General features: G+C 43.0%; 1 protein-coding gene across 1 annotated transcript in view; it reads right to left on the bottom strand.

Annotated features, from left to right (window-relative positions):
- The window catches only part of Veph1 (ventricular zone expressed PH domain containing 1), a 191,716-nt gene that overhangs the window by 25,389 nt on the left and 144,437 nt on the right, over window positions 1–21,890 (bottom strand). Inside the window, exon 11 of the mRNA XM_055596770.1 lies at window positions 2,403–2,520. Within this exon, the coding sequence (XP_055452745.1) occupies window positions 2,403–2,520 (118 nt within the window). The remainder of the gene's footprint in view (window positions 1–2,402; window positions 2,521–21,890) is intronic.

Genomic DNA, 21,890 nt, shown 5'->3' on the forward strand with positions numbered 1-21,890 from the left:
CTTCTTTTCTTTCTTTCTTTCTTTCTTTCTTTCTTTCTTTCTTTCTTCCTTCCTTCCTTCCTTCCTTTCTTTCTTTCTTTCTTTCTTTCTCTCTCTCTTTCTTTTTCTCTTTTCTTTTTTTGCTGTATGCTAAAGAACACATGAAGAAGAGTGTAAGATTTTCTCATGGAAGACTCCTGGCCCTGACTGGATTGTGAATCCCTTCCAAAGCAGAGGCTCTGCATCGTCTTCATGTTTCTGTCTTCAGGCATCCTGCAGAAGACGCTCATCCCACGCAAAAGACACACACCGCATATGTGAAAAATGGGCTGTGACTAGGCTGACTGCTCGTGCCCGAGGCCCAAATGTTCATTTGTATGTCTTATGGAATTTGAGCACAAGAATGCAAATGCTGTCTCCCTGAAGAATCCATTTGGCTGAGGGATTATGCTGGACCTTTCACTTAGATCAAATATATAATTTATATGCCTATATAAAAAGAAGATGAAACCAACAACATATATAAACTCTCCAGGGACCCAAGAGTGTGAAAATAACAGTTTAAAGGAGGATTTCTCTCTGTCTCAAATCTTCTTTTATGTAGCCCAAGCAAATGAGCAAAGAAATCCAAACACACTGACATTTTCAGAGCCAAACATTTTGATTCAATATGTTCTGCTATAAAGTATTTGGTCTTGTTAGAGCTTTTATCACTCTGTGTTCCCAAGTCTATGCTTCATGGTGAGAAAAACAAATAAGATCGTGATGTGCAAAATGTTCTTTTCAAGTGTATGGAGCAAATTTGAGAAAATACATATTAAAGGAATGCCTTGTAATGTCCAGCCCCATTCCCGAGGCCTCCCTCAGTCAGTCTGACTCAATACTTAGTGAACTAAGAACTTCACTGGAGTGAAGGGCCCTCTCAGAGCCACCTAAGAGAAGTAGCTTATTTCATCACGCTCTGAGATGATGTTTCTCTTATGCTCTGTCTTCTTGCGTATGTGCCGTAAAGGTCTAGTTAGAAAGTTTTACAATGGAGGCCTTCAATCCCCCAATCTCTTATTTGCTTGAATTAACTTTTTTAAAAGTGAGGTGTTCACTCTAGTATGAGCTTAATCCAGACACTGTAATCTGCTCACAATCTGTGCCTAACAAAAGCATCTTGACTGCCAGCTTCATTTTTCCATACCACTTTTGTGGTTCTGTGGGGTCATGCATTTTAATTGGTACCTCTCTGTGAACCCCTCTCACTTATTATTTATTTATTTATTATGACTCAGCCTCAACATTTTGGCAGTTAACAGGAGCACAGACTTGCCACGGTGGGTTATTTTTAAGATCCGGAGTGTTCAGGACAGTATGGCCCAGCTGGGTGAGGTGGCACACACCTTAGATTCCAGAACTTAGGAGGTAGACACGAAGATCTCAGAGAGTTGTAGGCTAGCTTGGTCTACAGAGCAAACTCCAGGACAGCCAATGCTTGTCTTGAAAAACCAACCAACCAACCAACCAACCAACCAAACAAACAAACAAACAAACAAAACCACACACACACACACACACACACACACACACACACACACACACACGATAAAAATCCCCAAATTGGAGATGGTACAAGAGACACAGTATTTACCTCAATATTGTTGTATTGCCTAAATGAAAGGAGGCATCCGGCATGCATAGCATAGGGCTTTGCTTGTACCCACCAACAGTTTTATTCAGGTTGGTAGACTAAATTCATTGGGCAGCAGAAAGGATGAGGAATGGCTGCTGCCAATTAGCAGTGTAGGGTTCGTTCGTCAAGCAGCACCACAAGGACAACATGGAGGCATGGGCCTCTGATTCAGTGTGGCCTTGGTTCTTTGAGGCTCTACAGCACAGCTTGGCAGAATGTTTGTTTTCTCCAACCTTCAGGGTCATTTTGTGAAATAAAGATATTTTCAGAGTAAAACACCCCTTCCTTCCTTCCTTCCTTCCTTCCTTCCTTCCTTCCTTCCTTCCTTCCTTCCTTTCTTCCTTCCTTCTTTCCTCCCTTCCCTCTTCCTTCTTTTCAAAAATACTAGAGATTGAACTGAGGAGTTCACACTTGCTATGCAAATGCTCTACCACAAATTCAGCCCAATCTTGCTTTCCTGATAACCACAGAGAGATCAAAGATGCTTTTCTTTTCTTTTTGACTCTGTCTCTCTTCCTTCTAGCATCATACTGTTTTTGTTTGTTGCTTTTTTTTTTTTTTTTTAAACACAACTACTCCGGTAAGAAGCCTTTCGTAGTGTGAGGCAGAGATCAGACGCTACTCTGTAGATTAGTACAACGTGGGGCATGTACCAAGAAGAAGGCTGTTTAGAGCCACCAGGCTTGCAGACCACTGTAGATCCGAGGGGACACGGCTGGTTGTTTGTACCAGAGGGGCCACTCACCGGCTGCCTTTTCAGGGTTGTTACACATGAAGCATTGCCATGTTCCTGCTGCTTCACTGAAGCCAAACACGTCAAAGAACCTCACCTCTTCCAGATGGAGCCGGAGCTGGTCCAGATCCTGCTTCAGGAACACAAAGCACAAAGAAAATAAGCCTGCCTGCCTGCTCCAGAGCATCTGACAGCAGGAAGAGGGGGGATGGTGTTGGAATGGCTGCTGCTCAGTAATGGTGCTGGGATCAAGAGAGCACTGAAATGTACTTGTCTTGGCCAGCCTTGGGAAAGAGTACTTAGCTCGGACTCTTTACTGTATAGTGAGGGAACACAGCTTCGGGGGCCCTAGGGTTGGAGTGCAGGGAGAGAAGTCAGAACCTGTAGTGGCCCAGAATTTTCCTGCATTTGAAGCTGCCCCCAAATTTCTCTAAAGAAAGGATATCCGTGTTGGACTGTGGTTGAAGGAAATGCTGATGGAGAAATGGCTTTATAGTTAAGTAGCACATAAAATTGAGAACTAATTATTAGTCTCCAAATATTGCTTTCATAAGGTTGGCTTTTTAGAGAGTAATGGAAAATACAAGGATGGGCTCATTTGCCCTCAACTCCAGTTCTGTTTAGCCTTAGTAATTATTAAATGTAGAGGTATTATTTTCTATTCCACAATACAGCTCTGTTGGTTTGAGTGAGAAATCATCTCTGAAATCATTTGTCAGTAAATTCATCATTTTTCTTTGAGTAGTTGAGTGGAATTTGTCACACTAAGATGGCTCAAAAGGAGGCCTGTGGCATGATTCAAGCATGCTCTTTAGGAGGCAGAGCAGACAGAGGTAAGTAGATGGAAAATTATTAGCCTAACTAAATGAAATTTCTCTACTACCTTCCCCCCAGTCTTTTCTGTTACATAAATAATCTATATCCTGTGTTATCAGGCAGCAGGACACTGCACTCTTAAGATCTTGATCCTCCTAAGAAGGACTTGCCTTCTTGTTAGCCTAATACACACCTTTTCAACCTACTTTGTGTGTAAGCACTGGTGTAGAGTGAGTTCACTTTTCTGCCTTTAGTCCTGTATTTTCATCTTTCCTACTTATAGCCTTTAGTACTCAGAAAGGCCAGGTAAGGTTTGTGGTGTTTGCATGGCTTCAGATGGACCTGAGAATAGAATGGGCAATGGGTTACCTGATCTCACCCCAAAACTACCTCTTCTCCATTTGTTGACACAGATGAGAAGCATACTAGACTCTGAGCAATTTGAGAACAGAACTCCATCTTCTTTGATAGCAGCTGCATTCCAGTATCAAGTATAGCACTGGGAATGGAGCAGCATCATTGGTTTGTAGGCAGAGTACAAATCCCATTTGCCAGAGAGTTATATGAAAGGCATAACGGCCATTGAAGATTCTTTTTAGAGAGCAGTCATGCTCACCAGAAGATAAACACAATGAGGACAGGGATTCTGTTTGTTCAGTAGGATGTTTGGAACCTCAGCCTCTGACAGTGCTTGTTAAACACTCAGCAAACAAAACATTTTAATGAAAAACACAGATCAGGCCTTTTAGCATCTTTATTAAAACAACTGTGCTTTACAATCTGGGATTGGATGTTTTGCAAGCTTAACTTGCTGAATATAGTATTTTTGGAATGCTAACATCAGAAATATTTCAATAGGCCCTGCATATGTGGTTCAGAAACTCTCTCTCTCTCTCACACACACACACACACACACATTCATACATGAATGAATGTTGTTTTAACAAAATGATTTAGAATGTGTTCATTAGAAAAAAGAGATTTTTTTTTTAAGACTATTCCCCAAGATAAAGACTAAAGAAGCACCTGGGAGCTTTGTAGGTTTCAAAGGATGAAATCCATATTAAAATTTATGGGTAGAAAGCAGATGTTCATAAATATCTGTTTCAAAACTGCAAGGTCTCTGAAGTCTGTCCTGGCCATCGGCATGCAGCTCAGTCTTTGTTTTTCACACGATTAAAGATCAATTCTTCATTCCCCACAAACACTACTAGCAAACAAGGACTTAAATAACACAATGGGCTTCCTTTATTTTTCCTGTTCTGGGACCAGGAATGTCCCAGGTTGTCGCCTATACTCCACACTTGCCTTGGCAAAAAGTTACTCGAAAAGTTTAAGACAGATGGTGAGCTACTTCCCAGCGCTGGAGTTCTGAAGCCAAGAGCAGACTCAGCCCTTCAGAGGATTTAGGTGTTATGCAAAGGGAGAGGATGATGGAGGGTAGTTACAGGAACTATTGAAGTTGGCGGCAACAGCCAATTTTTAATAGACAGATGAAGCACACATAATTTCAAATATCTGTGGAATATCAAAGTAAGTGAGTCACAAAACAAGCCAGAACAGACTACCAGTGACATGTTTAGGGGATGCTTAGGGTCACTATTTGTTTTTTTCCCCACTTATATTTACCCTTATGAGTCCTCAGTTTTTCCCAAGAACTGATATATGGCCACCTCTTCTTCTCCTCTCCTCCTCCTTTCCTTTTCTTTAAAACAAGAGAATTGATTTAGAAAATGACAAACTTCCATTCATATATCTAGACTATAGAAGAATGATAAAATAGTTCATATCTAATTCTCCATTATGCTCTGGGTATTTTGGTTCAAATGGGATTGTGGCGGGGGTGGAGGTGGTTTCAGATGATATACCAATAATCTTCATCTCTTAGTGTTCATCTGCTTGTGTAATCATATATGCATGAGTACTGGAGGCTCCTATGTCATTTTAGACAATGGCAAAGATGATGAAATATCAGTGTCATAACACACACACACACACACACACACACACACACACACACACACACACTACATACATAAGACCCATCTTGCTAACACACACCAAACAAAGGAAGGCTTTCCTCCTGTCCTTGAAGAAACAAACTTGGGGAAAGTATGAGTGGTTTCCAGTAGCTAGCAAAAGATCAAGAACTTGGCTTGTACAACAACAAATGAATGTTTGTTTGTTTGTTTGCCAACCACCCTGTCTTTTGGCTCTTCTCAGAATGAAGGATGATCCATCCTGCTTAGAACAGTCAGTCTCACAGTACTCTACAAATCAGGTCTCAGTAAAACCTGTGGGAAAATGAAGCTCAAATTGTTTATGTGGCCTTGGGAAGAGTTACATAATAACAGCAGTAAACAAGTTCTGAGAAGGGTTTTTCCAGCAAGTGCCACTTCATGAAAACAGTTAAAAAGTCACTAGAGGGAAAATGGTCTTGTAAAACAGTGTTTAGATAAGTTAGCCTCCAATTTTAGAAAAGAGTCATTAATGAGATTAAGAACCTGAAAACCATAAAGAAGTCTATTGTAAACTCACCTAGGGGAAAATTCCTGGAACACATGGTGGCAAGAGATAACCATCCCTTCAGGCTGCCCTCCAACTGTGTACACATGAGTGCAAGCCTCACCCTCCTCTAGGGGAGAAATAACTGTAACACTTGTTTTTAAAGTGTGCAGTGGGCTCGGGAGCTCACGTCATGCATGGTCTATGTTCCGAGAGACGGGACTGTGGAAAAGTTTTCTAGAGATCAGCCAGAGCATACATCTGGAAGAGCTTTGGCTCCTGGCATGTTTAAGGTCTGTTCTAAAGCTCTCTGTGGAGAGAGAGAAAACATGGGTGTGACTCATGTGCTGTGTGTGCTTCTGGTTAGCAGGATTTCCAGCATCAAAGCTCAAGTATCTTATAAAAATAGAAACGAAAAAATGTCAAGAAGTCCCCAATACCCTTGCACATTAGCAAGAACTTCATGCCTTCCTAGTTGTTTATAGAGTGCACAGCCATAGTTATTGCAGTCCCAGGTGAAATGAATTTACTGAGCAAATATGATCAATAATTCATCTTTGTGTTGGTGTTCATTGGAAAGGCACAATGCAAGAAACACTATGTTAAACGTAAAAATTAGCAAAAGAAATATTAAAGAATGTCCATCCTACTACTTAATCATTTGTTCTTTTAGCTACTGAAAAATGCTGCTGTTGAGCTCAATTAATAGTACGGAGGGGTAGAGCAGCTCGTGGGCTGGAGACCGTGGGTGAAGGGATGAAAGTGGTGTAGTTCTGCACTCCCAGGAAGGGGGATGGGACACCGGAAGAGGCTTTCCTTGTGTGTATGCTGTAGACATTGTTGACTGCCTTACTCTGTGACTGTTGACCCTCCACTAAATGAAAGCCTCTTCCCACATAGACTGACTTTTAAGCTATTCTGTCATTTTTGAAAATACAATGAATAGTGCTTTGCCTGCAGTATATCTCAATGACTTGTTATTTTATTAACTGAGGTGTGTAGATCTTATTTCTAACTTATATCAATGATAACATTTGGGCTTTCTATTTCTATGTTTATCTGAGTATGTTCATTAAAGATTTGGAGAGTAACTTCTCTTTTCTGTTTTTCAAGAAATTGGTCTTGTTATGTTCCCCAGGCTAGCCTCAAACTCTTGTGCTCCAGAAAATTTGCCTTAACCTCTCTATCTGGGATGATAGGTGCAGGCTACCCTAGTTATCTAGAGAACGTTTCTTAGAACCTTGGCTCTGGGAGCAGAGGATATAGCTCACTGGGAGAGTATTTGGCTAGCATGTGCAATGCCTTGAGCTTGAACCCCAACAATGCAAATAAAATACAATGCAAATACAATGCAATGCAATACAATACAGTACAATACAATACACCCACATCTCTATGAGTATTGTAGGAACCCATTTTATTTAACAAGTATTTAGAATAAAATCAGTAAGTGAAAAAGGGTAGGAGTCTGAATTCATCAGTGTGGCATGCTGATTATTTCTAAGATGTCAGCTTCCTTAAGTTATCAGTTCTCAGTCATATTCAACACCAGGAATTCTGGGAGACCTGTTATAAGCATTATATGTAGCTCTCATCTTCGACACTTCTCAACAAGCTTTCCAAGACATTCTGATGTACACTGCCTGAAAAACTCTATACCTTTGGGAACAGATGTGGTGATAGCAGACTTGTGTCTATTAATTGGTATTTGAGGAATTTGTCAATTTCCTGCAGCATCTGCTCGTACTTTCCCACAGTGTTTGGTTTCATGTGACAAAGTATGTAGTCTCTTTGAAAAAGCACAGTTTCCATTTTAAAAATCAGAGATGTTATTATTCCAATACGGAAGGAAGAGAGGAGCCGGGCAAATCACTGCACCTAGCTGAGACACTGATAAAATGTCTTAGTGCTTGGGAAGAAGGTGAGAGACAGACACTTAGCAAGGGCAGCATGGGGCCAGTCCTGGCATGTGGGATTCAGTATTTCAGTCTTCAACATGGATGCCACTTGTGAGGTAGGTTCCATTGGCTCTCATTTTTCTAGCCTACGTTAATAAGGGAAAACTAGGAATGCATGAGCAATGAGATCCCCACACAAGCTTCCCATTACCAATAAAGGCCCACAGATTAGGCTCAAGGTCATTGTGCCTTCAGGATTCCCTGTCTGGCAGTTCAGGGCAGTCATTACTCTGGTTCTGTCACCAAGTAGCTAGATCAGACTGCCCACATTTGACTCACGTTAGAGAGAGTTCTGGAAACACTTTTATGTCAGAACTAACAAGGATGGTAGAATATTTGATTTAGTTCAAAAGGCAACTCTTCACACTCACCTAAGAATAAGGCAAAAAAAAAAAAAAAAAAAAAGAATATGACCAGAGAATGCCGTAAGAGTTTACACAAAAAGGTCACAGAAGAGGATGGGGCAAGTAGAAAATGAAGGAAACAATTTGGCTCATGCTACACATGCTTCATCAATATTTGGTAAACATGCATTTTCCCCTCATGTGTTCCAGGCTGGCCTTGAACTTGTTATGCAGCAGAGGATCATTTGGAACTTTCGATCTTCTTGTGCCTGCCTTCCAGGTGCTGGCTTACAGATGTGCACCACTATGTCCGGGTTTCTATGGCGCTGCAAGTGGAACCAGGAACTTGTGCATGCTAGGCAAGCACTCTGCAAACAGACACATCTGAAGCCCCACTCATCCCTGCTTTATAAACCAAAAGCACCTTTAAAACCTGCTATCATGGTGCAAAACACCCAGAAAGCTTTGATGCTGTTAATGTGGTGACATCAGTAAAATATTAGATTTTTAGAAACTGCAGCCAGCATTTCATGTTCTCTTTTTGTGCTGAAAAACAAGAATTTCCATTCTTTTTTTTTTTTTTTCTAGTTGATGACTGTTACCAGCATTTAACGGGTGTGCTTGGCACATCTACTCTGTGGCACTAGACAGACTCTTTCCAGGGACCTGCTTTTTCTTCCTTTGGTAAGAAAATAAGAAAACTGCATTACACAGCCATTGATGTTACTCTGGAAGCAAGGTTCTTCTCATACTCCTTCTTATCCCTAATATCACTCTTCCCCTCAGTCTGGTCCCTACTTTCCCCTGATACAGATACTTCTTACAATATGGCATATCCCCATTAACTCATCATAACTAAAATGTCATAAGTTCAAATGTGTTTAATGCATCTACTCTACTTCTCCAGTTAGGTTTCTGTTGCCGTGATAAGCGTTATGACCAAAAGCAACTCAGGGAAAAAAGGGTTTATTTAGCTTACACTTCTAGATAACAGTCCAACATGAGGGAACTCAGGGCAGGAACCTGAAGGTGGGAACTGAAGTAGAAACCATGGAGGAACACTAGCTTGTCTCCTCTGACTCACACTAAGCTTGATTTTTTATATAACCTTGGACCACCTGCCCATTGGTGGCATTACCTATAGTGGCTGTAAAGAGACACTACGACCAAGGCAACTCTTATAAAGGAAAACATTTAATTGGTGCTGGGTTACAGTTCAGAGGTTTAGTCCATTATCATCATAGCGGAAGCATGGCAGCATGCAGGAAAACAGTGCTAGAGCTGCCAAGAGTTCTACATCTTGATCCGAAGGCAGTAGAAGGAGAATGTGTGTCACACTGGGTATAGCTTGAACATAGGAGACCTCAACACCCTCCCACACAATGATACACTTCCTCCCACAAGGCCACACCTACTCCAACAAGGGCACACTTCCTAATAGTGCTACTCCCTAATGGTCAAACATTCAAACACAAGAGTCTACGGGGCCATTACTATTCAAACCACCAGAGTGGACTAGACTTTTCCACATCAGTCAACAACCAAGACAATTTCACACAGACATGAGCATAGGCCAGGACAGCACCTTCGAGAGAGAGACCCTCTTCCCAGGTGACTATTGGTTTCATCAAGTAAATAAAAACTAGCCAGGACACCAGCTGGACACCATAGTTTAGTGCTGTGGAGTTCTGTGTCTTCGAACACGACATGGCCATTACCATCTTGAAATCAGAGTAGGTGTGATGCCCTGAAGGAAATCTTCACTTGAGATTCTAGCCACTCATTTACCTACTCTGGTGGACTTCCTCAGTCCCCAGCTTCTTGTAATCCTGCCCAAGATGAGTCTTAGGAGGAACTAGAGTATAGAGAGATAGAAGAGTAACTGAAGGAGAACTCTGTAAGCGTTATGAAGGTCACAACCTATGCGGTGGGTGGGGCTTTTCGGTGAAGCAGCTGATTCATGGTCACACATGCCCCTATAAGGAAGTATAAATGTTCTCGTATATAAACCCAATGGACTCACTGGTTCCACTTGCTGCACTTGGATGGAATTTTTTCTTAGTCTCCTTTTGTCCTGCCTGGGGTGTGTAGATGTTTGTCCACCTCACCTCAGCAAAGTCATGTGACTACTGCAGTGCACAGCTGCCTGGTGTTTCCCTGCCGGCCTCCTGGCTGAATGCCGGCTGCTGAGCAGCACAAGGGAGTGTCTTGTCACAGGTCGACCAAAATGCAAAATCTGAATCACAATTTCTCTTCCAGGCATACTGCTTTTATAATGCTAAGCAAGGCATGCATGAACACACCTTTAAAATATTCTTGTTTCAGTTGGGCACAGTAGTGCACACCTTTAATCCCAGCACTTGGGGAGTTAGAGGCAGGAGGATTGCTGTGAGTTCAAGGCCAGCCTGGTTTACAAAGCGAGTCCAGGACAGCCAAGGCTACACAGAGAAACCCTGTCTCGAAAAGCCAAACACACACACACACACACACACACACACACACACACATTCCTGTCCACCATCATTCTGATGCAAGCAAAGCATGGTCAAAGTGTTCCTGACCAGCTTTTCAACCTTTGAACATGTGTGTCATGACCTTGAGCTAAACATGCTCAAAATGTGTTTGCCATCTATCCTTTCACTGAGCATGCTCAGGAATGTGCACACCCCTAATGTGTTTCCCAAGAACGTGTACAAACCCAGTGCATTTGGTTATACTTTCACATCAACAGTTTGGGAGATTTTAATTCAAGTCATGAGATGAGTTTCATTTACATAAATATTTACCCTTTGATTTGTATCTTGGGACCAATATCCATTCCTGAAAAATATGCATCAATGTTTAGTAGTACTTGCACTTTTAAAAGTGGTATTACACCGTAGACTTTATTGTCTTTGTTTCACTCAAGATCTCTCCGTGAGGGCTGGGGAGATGGCTTGGGAGGAAGAGTGCTTGCTATACACGTATGAGGACCTGAGTCTGAATCCTCGGAACTCATATAAGAGCAAGGGCTATGTGGTGTGGCTGTTAACCCAGGTTTGAATGCTTGGGACAGAAACAGATCTAGGATGGTCTCTGGCAAAACTTTCTAGCGGAAACAGTGAGATCCAAGATCAGTAAAAGACTCTGTCTCAAAAAAAAAAAAAAAAAGATGGGGAGTGAGAAATATTCATGTTGGCTTCCCCATGTGTGTAAGCACAGGTGGATTTACTCCCTACATGCACAAACATGTCGTTAACACACACACACACACACACGCACACACATACATAGCCACTATATTTTTAACCTTTGGTACCCATTACCAAGGGGCTGTTGAACTTCTTTCTTACACAAAACATAAAGAGTATCCTTATCTGTGTCCCTTGTGGTATGAGCAGGGATGCTTCTGGGACCACCTCTCCAGAACAGAGTCTCTGGGTCATAAGCTCATGCCAGACTGTAGAGAAGATGTGATAGCGCGCGTGCACGTGTGTGTGTGTGTGTGTGTGTGTGTGTGTGTGTGTGTGTGTGTGTGTAGCACTCATTTTAATCTCTTTTTTATTTGGGGTTTCTTTTTTTCTCTTTTTTATTTTTATTAATTACAGTTCATTCACTTTGTATCCCCTTTGTACCTACTTCCCTCCTCCCCTGCCAGCCCCACCCTCCCTCTTCCCCACCTGTGTCCCTTTTCCAGTCCACTGATAAGGGAGGTTCTCATCTCTTTCCCTCTGATCCTAGTCTATCAGGTCTCATCAGGAGTGGCTGCATTGTCTTCTTCTGTGGCCTGGTAAGGCTGATCCCCACTCAGGAGGAGGTGATCAAAGAGCAGGACAATCAGTTCATGCCAGAGATGGTCCCTGTCCCATTACTATGGAGGCCACTTGGATACTCAACTGCCATGGGCTACCTCTGTGCAGGGGTTCCAGGTCATCTCCATGGTTCTTGGCTGGAGTATCAGTTTCAGAAAAGACACCTGTGCCCAGACTTTTAGGATCTGTCGCTGTCCTTGTGGAGCTCCTGTCCTCTCCAGGTCTTACTATTTCCCACTTCTTTCATAAGATTCTATTTGGGGTTTCTTAAAGCCTCTCCCTTCCAACTCCCCAACCCTAGGAAGGAGAGAGAAGGTTAGTGGGGAGAAGGGCCTCAGACCCCTTTGCTTCTCCCCGCTGTTTAGGGTTGATGGGTTTTTGGGGGGGCTATCCCAATCTCTGTCAAGAGCAAACGCAGCCAGTAGTCTCCTCCAAGCTGCTGCGCTGAAATATTTCTCTTTATCTATCTCTGGTCTCTTCAAACCACCACATGCCACACGCCACAAGCCACGCTTTCTCTCTCCCTGCTTTCCATTTATACCCCTTGGAGCCCTAGACCACAGGCCTCTACATGCTTCACAAGGCAGACCCTTACCAGTTTCCAAAGACCACCCCCACAAACTAAAGCCCAGACTAAAATCCCACACTTGAGATTAAAACAAAAACACATTTACATAACATAACTGAGTTTACAAAGAAACCAAATCTTCCATTTTGTGTGTGTGCGTGTGTGTACCTGTGTGCATATGTGTGTGTGTTTCTGCATAGCTATGCCTTCTGAGAATTTTCTACTAATAGTAATTTTATGGCTAACTAGAAAGCTAGATAGCAGCGATTTATTTTCTTAGAAGTGTTTATGCTTCAGTGTGGGATGAGACCAAAGGTCCTGGAGACATCCTTGTCTGTTTGGGTGTCCAGTAGAGACATTGGTCTCATCTTTTCTCTGGAGAGAGTTATGTATGTTCCAAAGGACAAAAGGAGAAACACAGGCACCTTTCCAAAGAACATAGATTCTTTCTTTCCGCCTTTTGGAAGGTGAGGAGGAGGCAGCTGTCCCTCCCCTCCGTCAATGACCAGACTCAGCTTTTCAGGGCTCTCGCTTGTAGTACATCCCAATAATGACATCTGGTTCTCATTGTGTTGCCTTGGGGCTAACAACAGAAGCCAAAGGGAACTGGCAAGGCTGTTTGCTCTCAGAAAATAATAATCTGCTCAACTCCAGGAACTTGGTTTCGTGAGATATCAAACATTTTATATTATGCATATCCTAGTGTCATTGCATTCTGCCAACGTGCTTTCCAGAACGGCCTTCAAGTTTACATTTCCACCAGCTGAACACCAGGGCTTCCTTTTCCACCCCACAGTGGGAAACCTTTCCAGGCTCAGGGTTTTCTGGGAAAGTTAGAACGTAAGTTTTTTCTTGTGTCTGAATAGGCTTTTATGGAGCATCAGTGCACCGGGTCTGGTTGTCTCAGGTGCTTGCAAGGGTCTGCAGTGGCTTCTTCAGGGGTTGCTTGTTGAAAACCTGCCATGCTTCTATAGAGAACATTTTTCCTTCTCCCTCGTTATTGTCTCGTGATGGTGAGAGGCCTTCCAGGCTTGGGACTCACGACAACCATTTTTAGGTGCTAATTATTTTAATATGCCAATTCATGCCAAAGTTTGATCAACATCTAGCTTTAAGAATTTTGTTGTTGTTTGCCTGTGGTTGCCCACACCTTTTATCCAGCACCTGGGAGACAGAGGCAGGTGGAGCTCTGTGACTTCTAGACTAGCCTGGTTTACACACTGGCTTTGTTTTTGTCTTAAAAAACAAACAAACAAACAAAAACAACACAAAAATAAATATTTTGCTGTTGTGTTAACTACTTAATGTAGTAGAAAAGAGATAAAACCGATTCTAGCGGGTTGAGAGATGGCTCAGCAGTTAAAAGCATTTACTGCTCTTCCAGAGAACCACAGTTTGGTACCCAGAACCCATATTGGTCACTCTCTTCTGGACTCCACTGACACCTGCACACATGTGGCATGCATTCATAAACACACACACACACACACACACACACACACACACACACACACACAGATACAGAGACAGACAGAGACAGAGGGAACTTAAAACAAAGCTCGGCTTGATTTCAGTGCTGTAGCACCCCTACAAACATGGGGAACATTCCAAAAACCTGCCAGGCTTTCTATAAGGCAAACACGCTCCTCAAAAAGAAACCAAAAGTGGCACAGTAAATGAAAGGCAAGGATGTACAGCAGTACATCCAAGGAAAGCAGCATTCTGATGAAGCAAAGTGACCTCGGAGGGCAGGCAGAGTCTGTTTTCAGTGAAAAGGCTAAAGTGTACTGAGGCTTGTGGGTGTTGAGCCCAACTGCAGATTGACAGGGGTGCTGGCTATGCAGAGACAGGAGCATTTTGAACTGGAAGGTGAAAAGAAGAGAGACTGCTGGAGTTTTAAATATCTTCATTTACACATTCAACATAACAAAGCTCAGAGCTAAGCATGAGTGAAGTAACAGTGACTGAGGCAGATGCCATCAGCAGGATGTGGATGAGAAACGGACACAGCTAACTACGGTCTATTCACACGATGGGAGCATTGACTGTACTTCAAACTTCACTTATTATGATGATGATGGTGATGGTAATGTGTGAGTGACATGTGTGTGTGTGGCCACGCGTGCCATGGCACATGTGTGGAAGTCAGAGAACAATGTCAGGGAGTTGTTCCTCATATTCCTCTTATACAGGGTCGTAGGAATCTAACTCAGATCGCCAAGCTCAAAAGCAAGCTCTTTACATTTTGAACCATCTCACTGGCCCAGTGAGATATCTTTTAAAACAAAATGTGAAGTGCAGAAAAAGCATGTTGCAAAGGATAGGCAATATGGAAAGACTTATATCTTATCTTAAAGCCCAAACAGTGCTATGAAAATACTATGGACAGCAAACAAATCAACCCAGGAGACCATCTCTGACCATTTCTTTTTGTAGAGGCTGATACTTGAAGCAACTACTAAAGAAAGAGGAACTTTTTTTTTTTAAATCTGTGTTGAGAAAGGGACATACTTCTGTGCTTATCTGAGTTTTTGAACTATTTTTAGGTCCTGTACAAGTGGGGATACCTTGATGTCCCTCTAGATACTTGTAGAGTAGAATTCTTACTTTGTTTGTGCAAGGCTGGTCTTGGTAGGAAAAGCCACTAAAAGACTGCCTGGTCTTCTTGATTTTTGTACACATCCTTGTCTAAGGACTCTATGCTGAAGCTTAAAAAAAAAAAAGATTTGTTTTTTTTATTTTGTTTTTAAGTGAGAGCGAGGGGGGGAGAGAGGGAGGGAGGGAGGGAAGGAGGAAGAAAGAGACTGATGTGCGGAGTGCAGGTACTCAAGGCCTGAGGTGGAGTCAGATGTCAGAGCCCATGAATTGGAGTTACAGGTGGCTCTGAGCCACCTGATAGGAATAAAACCCCAGCCCTCTGCATGAGCAGAAGTGGTCCAAACTACTGAGTCATTTCTCTGGCCTCAAGTTTAAGTTTTTACCTAGTTTTTCAATCTCAGGGACAAGATACAGCAGCATATAAAAAAATATTTTAAATATATTCCTTTTTTTTTTTTTTTTTGAAAACAAAGGGCACACACCTGTAACCCCAGCACATGTGGAGGCAGAGGCAGGTGAATCTTTGTGAGTTTGAGGCCAGCCTGAACTATAAAGTGAGTCCAGGAGAGCCAAGGCTACACAGAAAAACCCTGTCTCAAAAAATCAAAATAAATAAATAAGAAAGGAAGGAAGGGAGGAAGGAAGGAAGAAAGAGAGAGAAAGAAGAGAGAAAGAAAAAAGAAAGAAAGAAAGAAAAGATAACAAAGCAAAGTAAATTCCACTCTTAGGAACTATCACAGAATGGACTGAATGACACAGGGGTTATTTCAAATAAGGCTTTTGGGGGTATGTACATCAAGTGCTACAGTATAAAGGATGGACTTGGAACAAGAGGATCAGATTTCACACCCCTGCCATTCACTAGCATTCTCCAGAAAACACCCTTATTTCCTTGAGGCTTCCAATGTGTCATTCCAATCACATAATACTATGACCCTGAACCTCAGGGAGGAGCTGACACCCTGTTCATGGGTAACTGCAATGCCTGGAAAACTGTAGAGAAATAATAAAAGTAGTAAAAATGACTTTTAATATGAAGCTAAGTCTCCTTTCACATATATGAAATATAATGCTTTGGATCTTTGTGCTAAATAAGAATATGTCAATTTTTCTGAAATAAGTGACTTGTTTAAGAAACACTAATGTTGGGTGCCCAAGAAACATTTGATTTTCTAAAAGCAAGACATAGTTATCTGCTTGTTTTTGTGAGCTGGTTGTCAGATCTGGGAGCAGTGGATGTAATGGGATGCGACATAGAAGGATGTGAGGCGACACGAATGTTCCAAGGGGCAGTAATGGCATGCCCGTGCTGGATGGGGGCCATAACGAGGCAGACAAATAGAAATGCACACGGAGCTGCGCATCGGTAATGATGTAATGACATGCATAAATGGATGAGTGTAATGATGAAGGCATGGCGGCCCGATGCGATTTGTAAGTGGGAGCTTTAAATGGGGAGGGTGGGAAGGCCAGCCCATGATGAGAAGCAGAGGGAAAGAAAGAGGTGCCGTGTGTGAATGCAGGAGCTAATCGCATGTGCGTGATGAGGAGGTAATGAGATTAAAAACAGGATGGGATAATGAAGTTCACAGATGGAGGGGTGTAATGAGCTGCTCGGAAAGGGAGGAATGACAACAAGCATAAAAGGAAGGGTTTAATACCAAGAAGAAAGAGATGGCGTAAAGAGATGTGAGGCCTGAAAGGAGGTGCAGAAAAAAGGGATGCCGGTGAAGAGATGGAAATAACAAGATGAGCCAATTAGCACTCTAACGAGATAGCAACATGAAAGGGTGCAATGAGGTGTGGCCATTTAGGGAATAATTAGACGCCACACAGAACAGCAGCGAAGGACCCAGGTTCTGATGAGACACAGATCAGAGAACTCAGTTCTTACGAAGGCAGTGAAAACTGAAACAATCCAGAAGAGGCCACAGAGGTATTTAAATCAGAAAAGAGATGACAAAGCAGGTGGCTATAAAGACAGCCTAAAGGCTTGTGAAGACATAGGTTTATGGCTGCTGTGTATACAGGCCCCGAAGAAGATGTGGGCTTCAGCTGCTGTGGAGAGGGCCCTGCTCTGTGTCTGGCACTCTAATACATTTTTAAGAAGTGCATGAGCTTATTGCAGCTTCCGATGAAGCCCACAGGGGAAGGAGCTCATTTGTAGTTTGAAAAAATGAGTTGCAGTTTGGGGACTTCATGTTCCCAGCATATTAACACATGGGTGGCAGATATGGGAGTCCTGTGAGCTGGGTTACTATAGCTTTTGCCTCCATGTTGGTGTTTTGGAAGATCTTGTGGCCAGCAAATATCAGGATCATCTGGTGCCGTGGTTGCTTTCCTATCACTGTGATAAGACACCACAACCAAGGCAACTTATAAAAGAAAACATTTAACTTGGGGCTTATGGTTGCAGGGGCTTAGAGCCCATAACTGTCATGGCGGAGATCATGTCAGGAGGCAGGCAGGGCACTGGAATAGTAACTGAGAGCCCACATCCTTATCTGAAAGAGAGAGCTAAGTGGAAATAACCTGGGCTTTTGAAACCTCAAAGACCACCCCCAACAACAAATCTTCTCCAACAAGGCCACATCCTGGAATCCTTCCCAAACAGTTCCATCAACTGGGGACCAAGTACTCAAACATACGAGGCAGTGGGGGCCGGTCTCATTCATACCGCCATACATGGCAGAGATACAGTGACGCAAGGTCACCCCAGTCAGTGCACCGTTTGCAAAATCTGCAGCAGCTCCGGGAACTGGCATTGCTCTGTAGCTGCCTTTTGTTTGTTTGGGTTTTTGTTTTGTTTTGAGTTTTAGAGACAGAGTCTCCTGTATCCCAGGGTGGTCTTGAACTTCTCATCCTCCTGTTGCCATCTCCGGAGTGCTGGGGTTGCAGGCGAGCATACCATGCCTGCTGGTTTATGTAGCGGTGGAGAATGCAACAGGGCGTCTTGCGTGCTCGGCGACATTCTACCAAACGAGCTCCAGCCTCCACCTGGCGTTTGCGGTAGCTCCCTAGGCATGGGAAGTCCTTGGGGGAAATCAGCGCGCAATTGTGTGCTGACCCAGCGCTGTCCTCAGTTCCAGGGAGAAGAAGGCTGTGTGAGCATGAGACACCTGAGTTCACTGCAAAGGGAACTGTCTTGCCAGAAGCCAGCAGATTCTATCTATATCGGGCATCAAATGATTCCGTGGACTGTCATTTACCATACAGGTTTTTTTTTCTTTAGATCAGGACCTCTTCCTTTTAGGTTGATAGTCAATAAGAATACCAAGTTACAGTGAATATAAATTTTGGGTTGTTCACATGCTGGAGAGGTTGTGGAGAAAGGGGAACTCCCCCCATTGCTGGTGGGAATGTAAACTTGTACAGCCACTCTGGAAATCAATCTGGTGCTTTCTCAGACAATTAGGAATAGTGCTTCCTCAAGACCCAGCTATACCACTCCTAGGCATATATTCAAAAGATGCTCAAGTACACAACAAGGACATTTGCTCAACCACGTTTGTAGCAGCTTTATTTGTAATAGCCAGAACCTGGAAACAACCCAGATGTTCCTCAATGGAGGAATGGATACAGAAATTGTGGTATTTTTACACAATGGAATACTACTCAGCAATCAAAAACAAGGAAATCATGAAATTTGCAGGCATATGGTGGGATCTAGAAAAGATCATTCTGAGTGAGGTATCCCAGAAGGAGAAAGACACACATGGTATATACTCACTTATATAGACCTGTAAGATATGATAAACATAATGAAATATATACACCTAAAGAAGATAATCAAGAAAGCGGACACGGGCGAAGATGATCAATCCTCACTTAGAAAGACAAATGGGAGGTGCATTGGATGTAGAGAAAACAAGTAACAGGCCAGAAGCCTACCACAGAGGGCCTCTGAAAGACTCTACCTAGCAGTGTATCAAAACAGATACTAAGACTCATAACCAAACCTTTGGCAGAGTGCAGGAAATCATATGAAAGAAGGGGGCATTAGAATGATGTGGAGAGGAGAGGAGGTCTACAAGGACCAAATATATCTGGGCACAGGGGTCTTTTTTGAGACTGATATTCCACCAAGGACCATGTATGGATATAACCTAGAACCTCTGCTTGGATGTAGCCCATGGTAGCTCAGTATCCAAGTGGGTACCCTAATAAGGGGAACAGGGACTATTTCTGACAGGAACTCAATGGCAGGCTCTTTGACTCCCCACCCCCCAAGGGAGGAGCAGTTCTGCGAGGCCATAGAGGAGGACTTTGCAGCCAGTCCTGAAGATACCTGATAAAACAGGGTCAGATGAAAGGGGAGGAGGTCCTCCCCAATCAGTGGACTTGGAAAGGGGCAGAGAGGAGATGAGGGAGGAAGGGTGGGATTGGGAGGGAATGAGGGAGCAGATACAGCTGGGACACAGAGTTAATAAAATGTAAGTAATAATAAAAAGAAAAAAAATAAGAAAAGTTTGGGTTGTTTGTGAAAATAAAACTCATTTCTAAATGGTGAAACTTCTGTTACAATTAAGAGTAGGTAGCTAGAGTGGTTGTTGGAGAATGCAGACATGAATGGGAAGACCTCCATCCCACAGGTTATGAGGGGCATAGAGGCATTAAGCTGAAGTGATTCTGCAGCATGCTGAGGGCTTCACTAACAGGTATAAAGTTACCGGAACATGGCTGAGAGGATCATTTTGTTTGGAGGAGACGCGTAGAGGAGTTGTGATGTCATAGCACTCCCTCCCATTTGTTGAGCTCTGCCGCACACCTGCCAAGGGTTTTGTACACATCGCCCCTTAAATGTATAGCATCTCTGTGATTTACTGCATTTTGCATGTAAAGAAGCCGAGGCCCAGGGCAATAAAAGAGCAGGTAAGGTAAATGGTAGGAACGGGAGTCAAGCCCAGGTCCTGTACTTTTAGTCTCTACACTATGATGTTCCGTAAAGACAGGTGCTTGCCTAGTGTTTGCAGGAACTGACATGCTGTCCACGGGAACAGAGCACCCCAGAGGGGAGAGCCCTCTGCTCTCATAAAGCAGAGAAACTTTGTGCTTGCCCTGTTCACTTAGAAAACGGTGCAAACCTCCATTGCATTAGAACAGACATTTCAGAGGAACTGCATTCCTCGGTTCCTATAGGAATAGAGGTATTTTGTTAACTGTTTGTGAAAGTTAAAAAAAAATTCCTTGACTGATGCAGAACATATGGCCAGCTGTGAAGGAATGTTCATGACAGTAGTAAAATCGACATGCTTCATTATCAGTCTGGCTTGAGAAACGTGGAGGCAATGTGATACGATGATAGACCTGGAGAGCAGCTAACTGAGAAAACACTTCTATGCTAACTTAAAAATAATTTAAAGCAAATGCACAGGATAAGTAAAGGATATTTGGACAGTGAGTAGAGGTTAAATGAGAGTGTAATTTATTAGACTAGTGTAAGGATAATGATTTTCTAGGGGGGGATAAGAGTATTCAGAAACGTTGATTATAAAACAATAGATCAGGGTAAAACAATGAAAAGAAATATATTTTTGGATGGTGAATAAACTGTCATTTAGTTAGATTCATTGTGGCTGCGGAATCATATGCAATTACTTAGCATAATGGGCCATGGGGACAGAATTGTTGAAATAGGGACTCTGGAGAATAGCTGTCAAGGGAAAAGAATAATACAGTTGAAGGTGGAGATAGTTTGGGGAGGCAAGACTCAAAATCTGGCTGGGTTTCCAAACTCAACGGTCCCAGAGGCCTCTCTAACAGGCATGCTTGTGGAAACATGTAAGGGCTGCATTTTCCCTTTCCAGGACTCCTCACCTTCAAACCTCTCTTCTAGGCCAATCATGCCAATTGCAGATGAAGGAGCGTTTGACTGGGTTTTGGTGAAGCATTAGCCCGTTGATGCTGTGTATACACTGTGATCAAACATACCTTGTGTTAAGCTAAAGCTCTTTCACCATCACTCTGCAATGCAAGCCTCATTTATAGAGTGTGGTGAGGACACACCGGGTCAGGTAACTTCATCTTCCCTGCCTCTCCAGTGCCTATCTGTGTAAATCCTGACCAGCTTCCTAAGCGCTTGTGTGCTTGCTTCCAAAGTCAATTGCAGAGTATTTGTTGAGCTGGAGAGGGGAGGTAAAGGACTCCCTGGAAGAGAAACTCAGCATAAATCTCTTATCTTCTCAGTCAGAAAATAATGGATCCCTACCCCCTGATCTAAAGATCACACATGCATTTCCCAAACTGGCTTCCAGGTAAGCCAATACTTGCTTTTCAGTACTCCTAATTTTGGGCTGTGTCTTTACCTTTTATCGTCTCAAAAATACATCTCTCTTAGCTTGAGGCGAACTGCACCTCAGCACCTGACTGGCTGATGACGGCTGGACAAACTTAGCTCAGATCCAAATGGGTGCTCCCCTGGGCCCAGCAGCCCCACTGCATTCCTCTGGGAATTTCTTCACTGGCTGACTGATAATTATCACACACATATTTTCTTTATTCTCTCTTCTAGTTCTGAACCAGCCTGCCTTTATTTTAGGCTCAAAAGCCACCTTCTAGTAAAGACAAACTAGGCTTCTTCAGTGTTTATGATTAAATCTGTTTCTACAGGATCAGGCTATGCCCCACCTGTGACCTTAACTACAAATAGTTCTAGTGCCGCCTGTTGCAGAAAAGGGCAACCACGCCTTTGTTTCAAATAAACATATTGTAACCCTGTCTTTGTTTCAAAGGCTGTTGTGACACCTTGTTAGGCCCACCTTGCAATCATGTCTTTGTTTCCGGAGGTCTTTCCAACGAACTTGCTATGCTTATGTTTGCTTCTATAACCCCAGTTTGCCCACCAAATTCTTCACTTGGAACCCCTCACCCCCCACACCTACCCCCTACCCCTGAGATGTAAAAACCTGTTCTTCCTCAAA

This window comes from Psammomys obesus, unplaced genomic scaffold (assembly GCF_907164565.1).
Source record: "Psammomys obesus unplaced genomic scaffold, mPsaObe1.curated_primary_1811, whole genome shotgun sequence".
Lineage (NCBI taxonomy): Eukaryota > Metazoa > Chordata > Mammalia > Rodentia > Muridae > Psammomys > Psammomys obesus.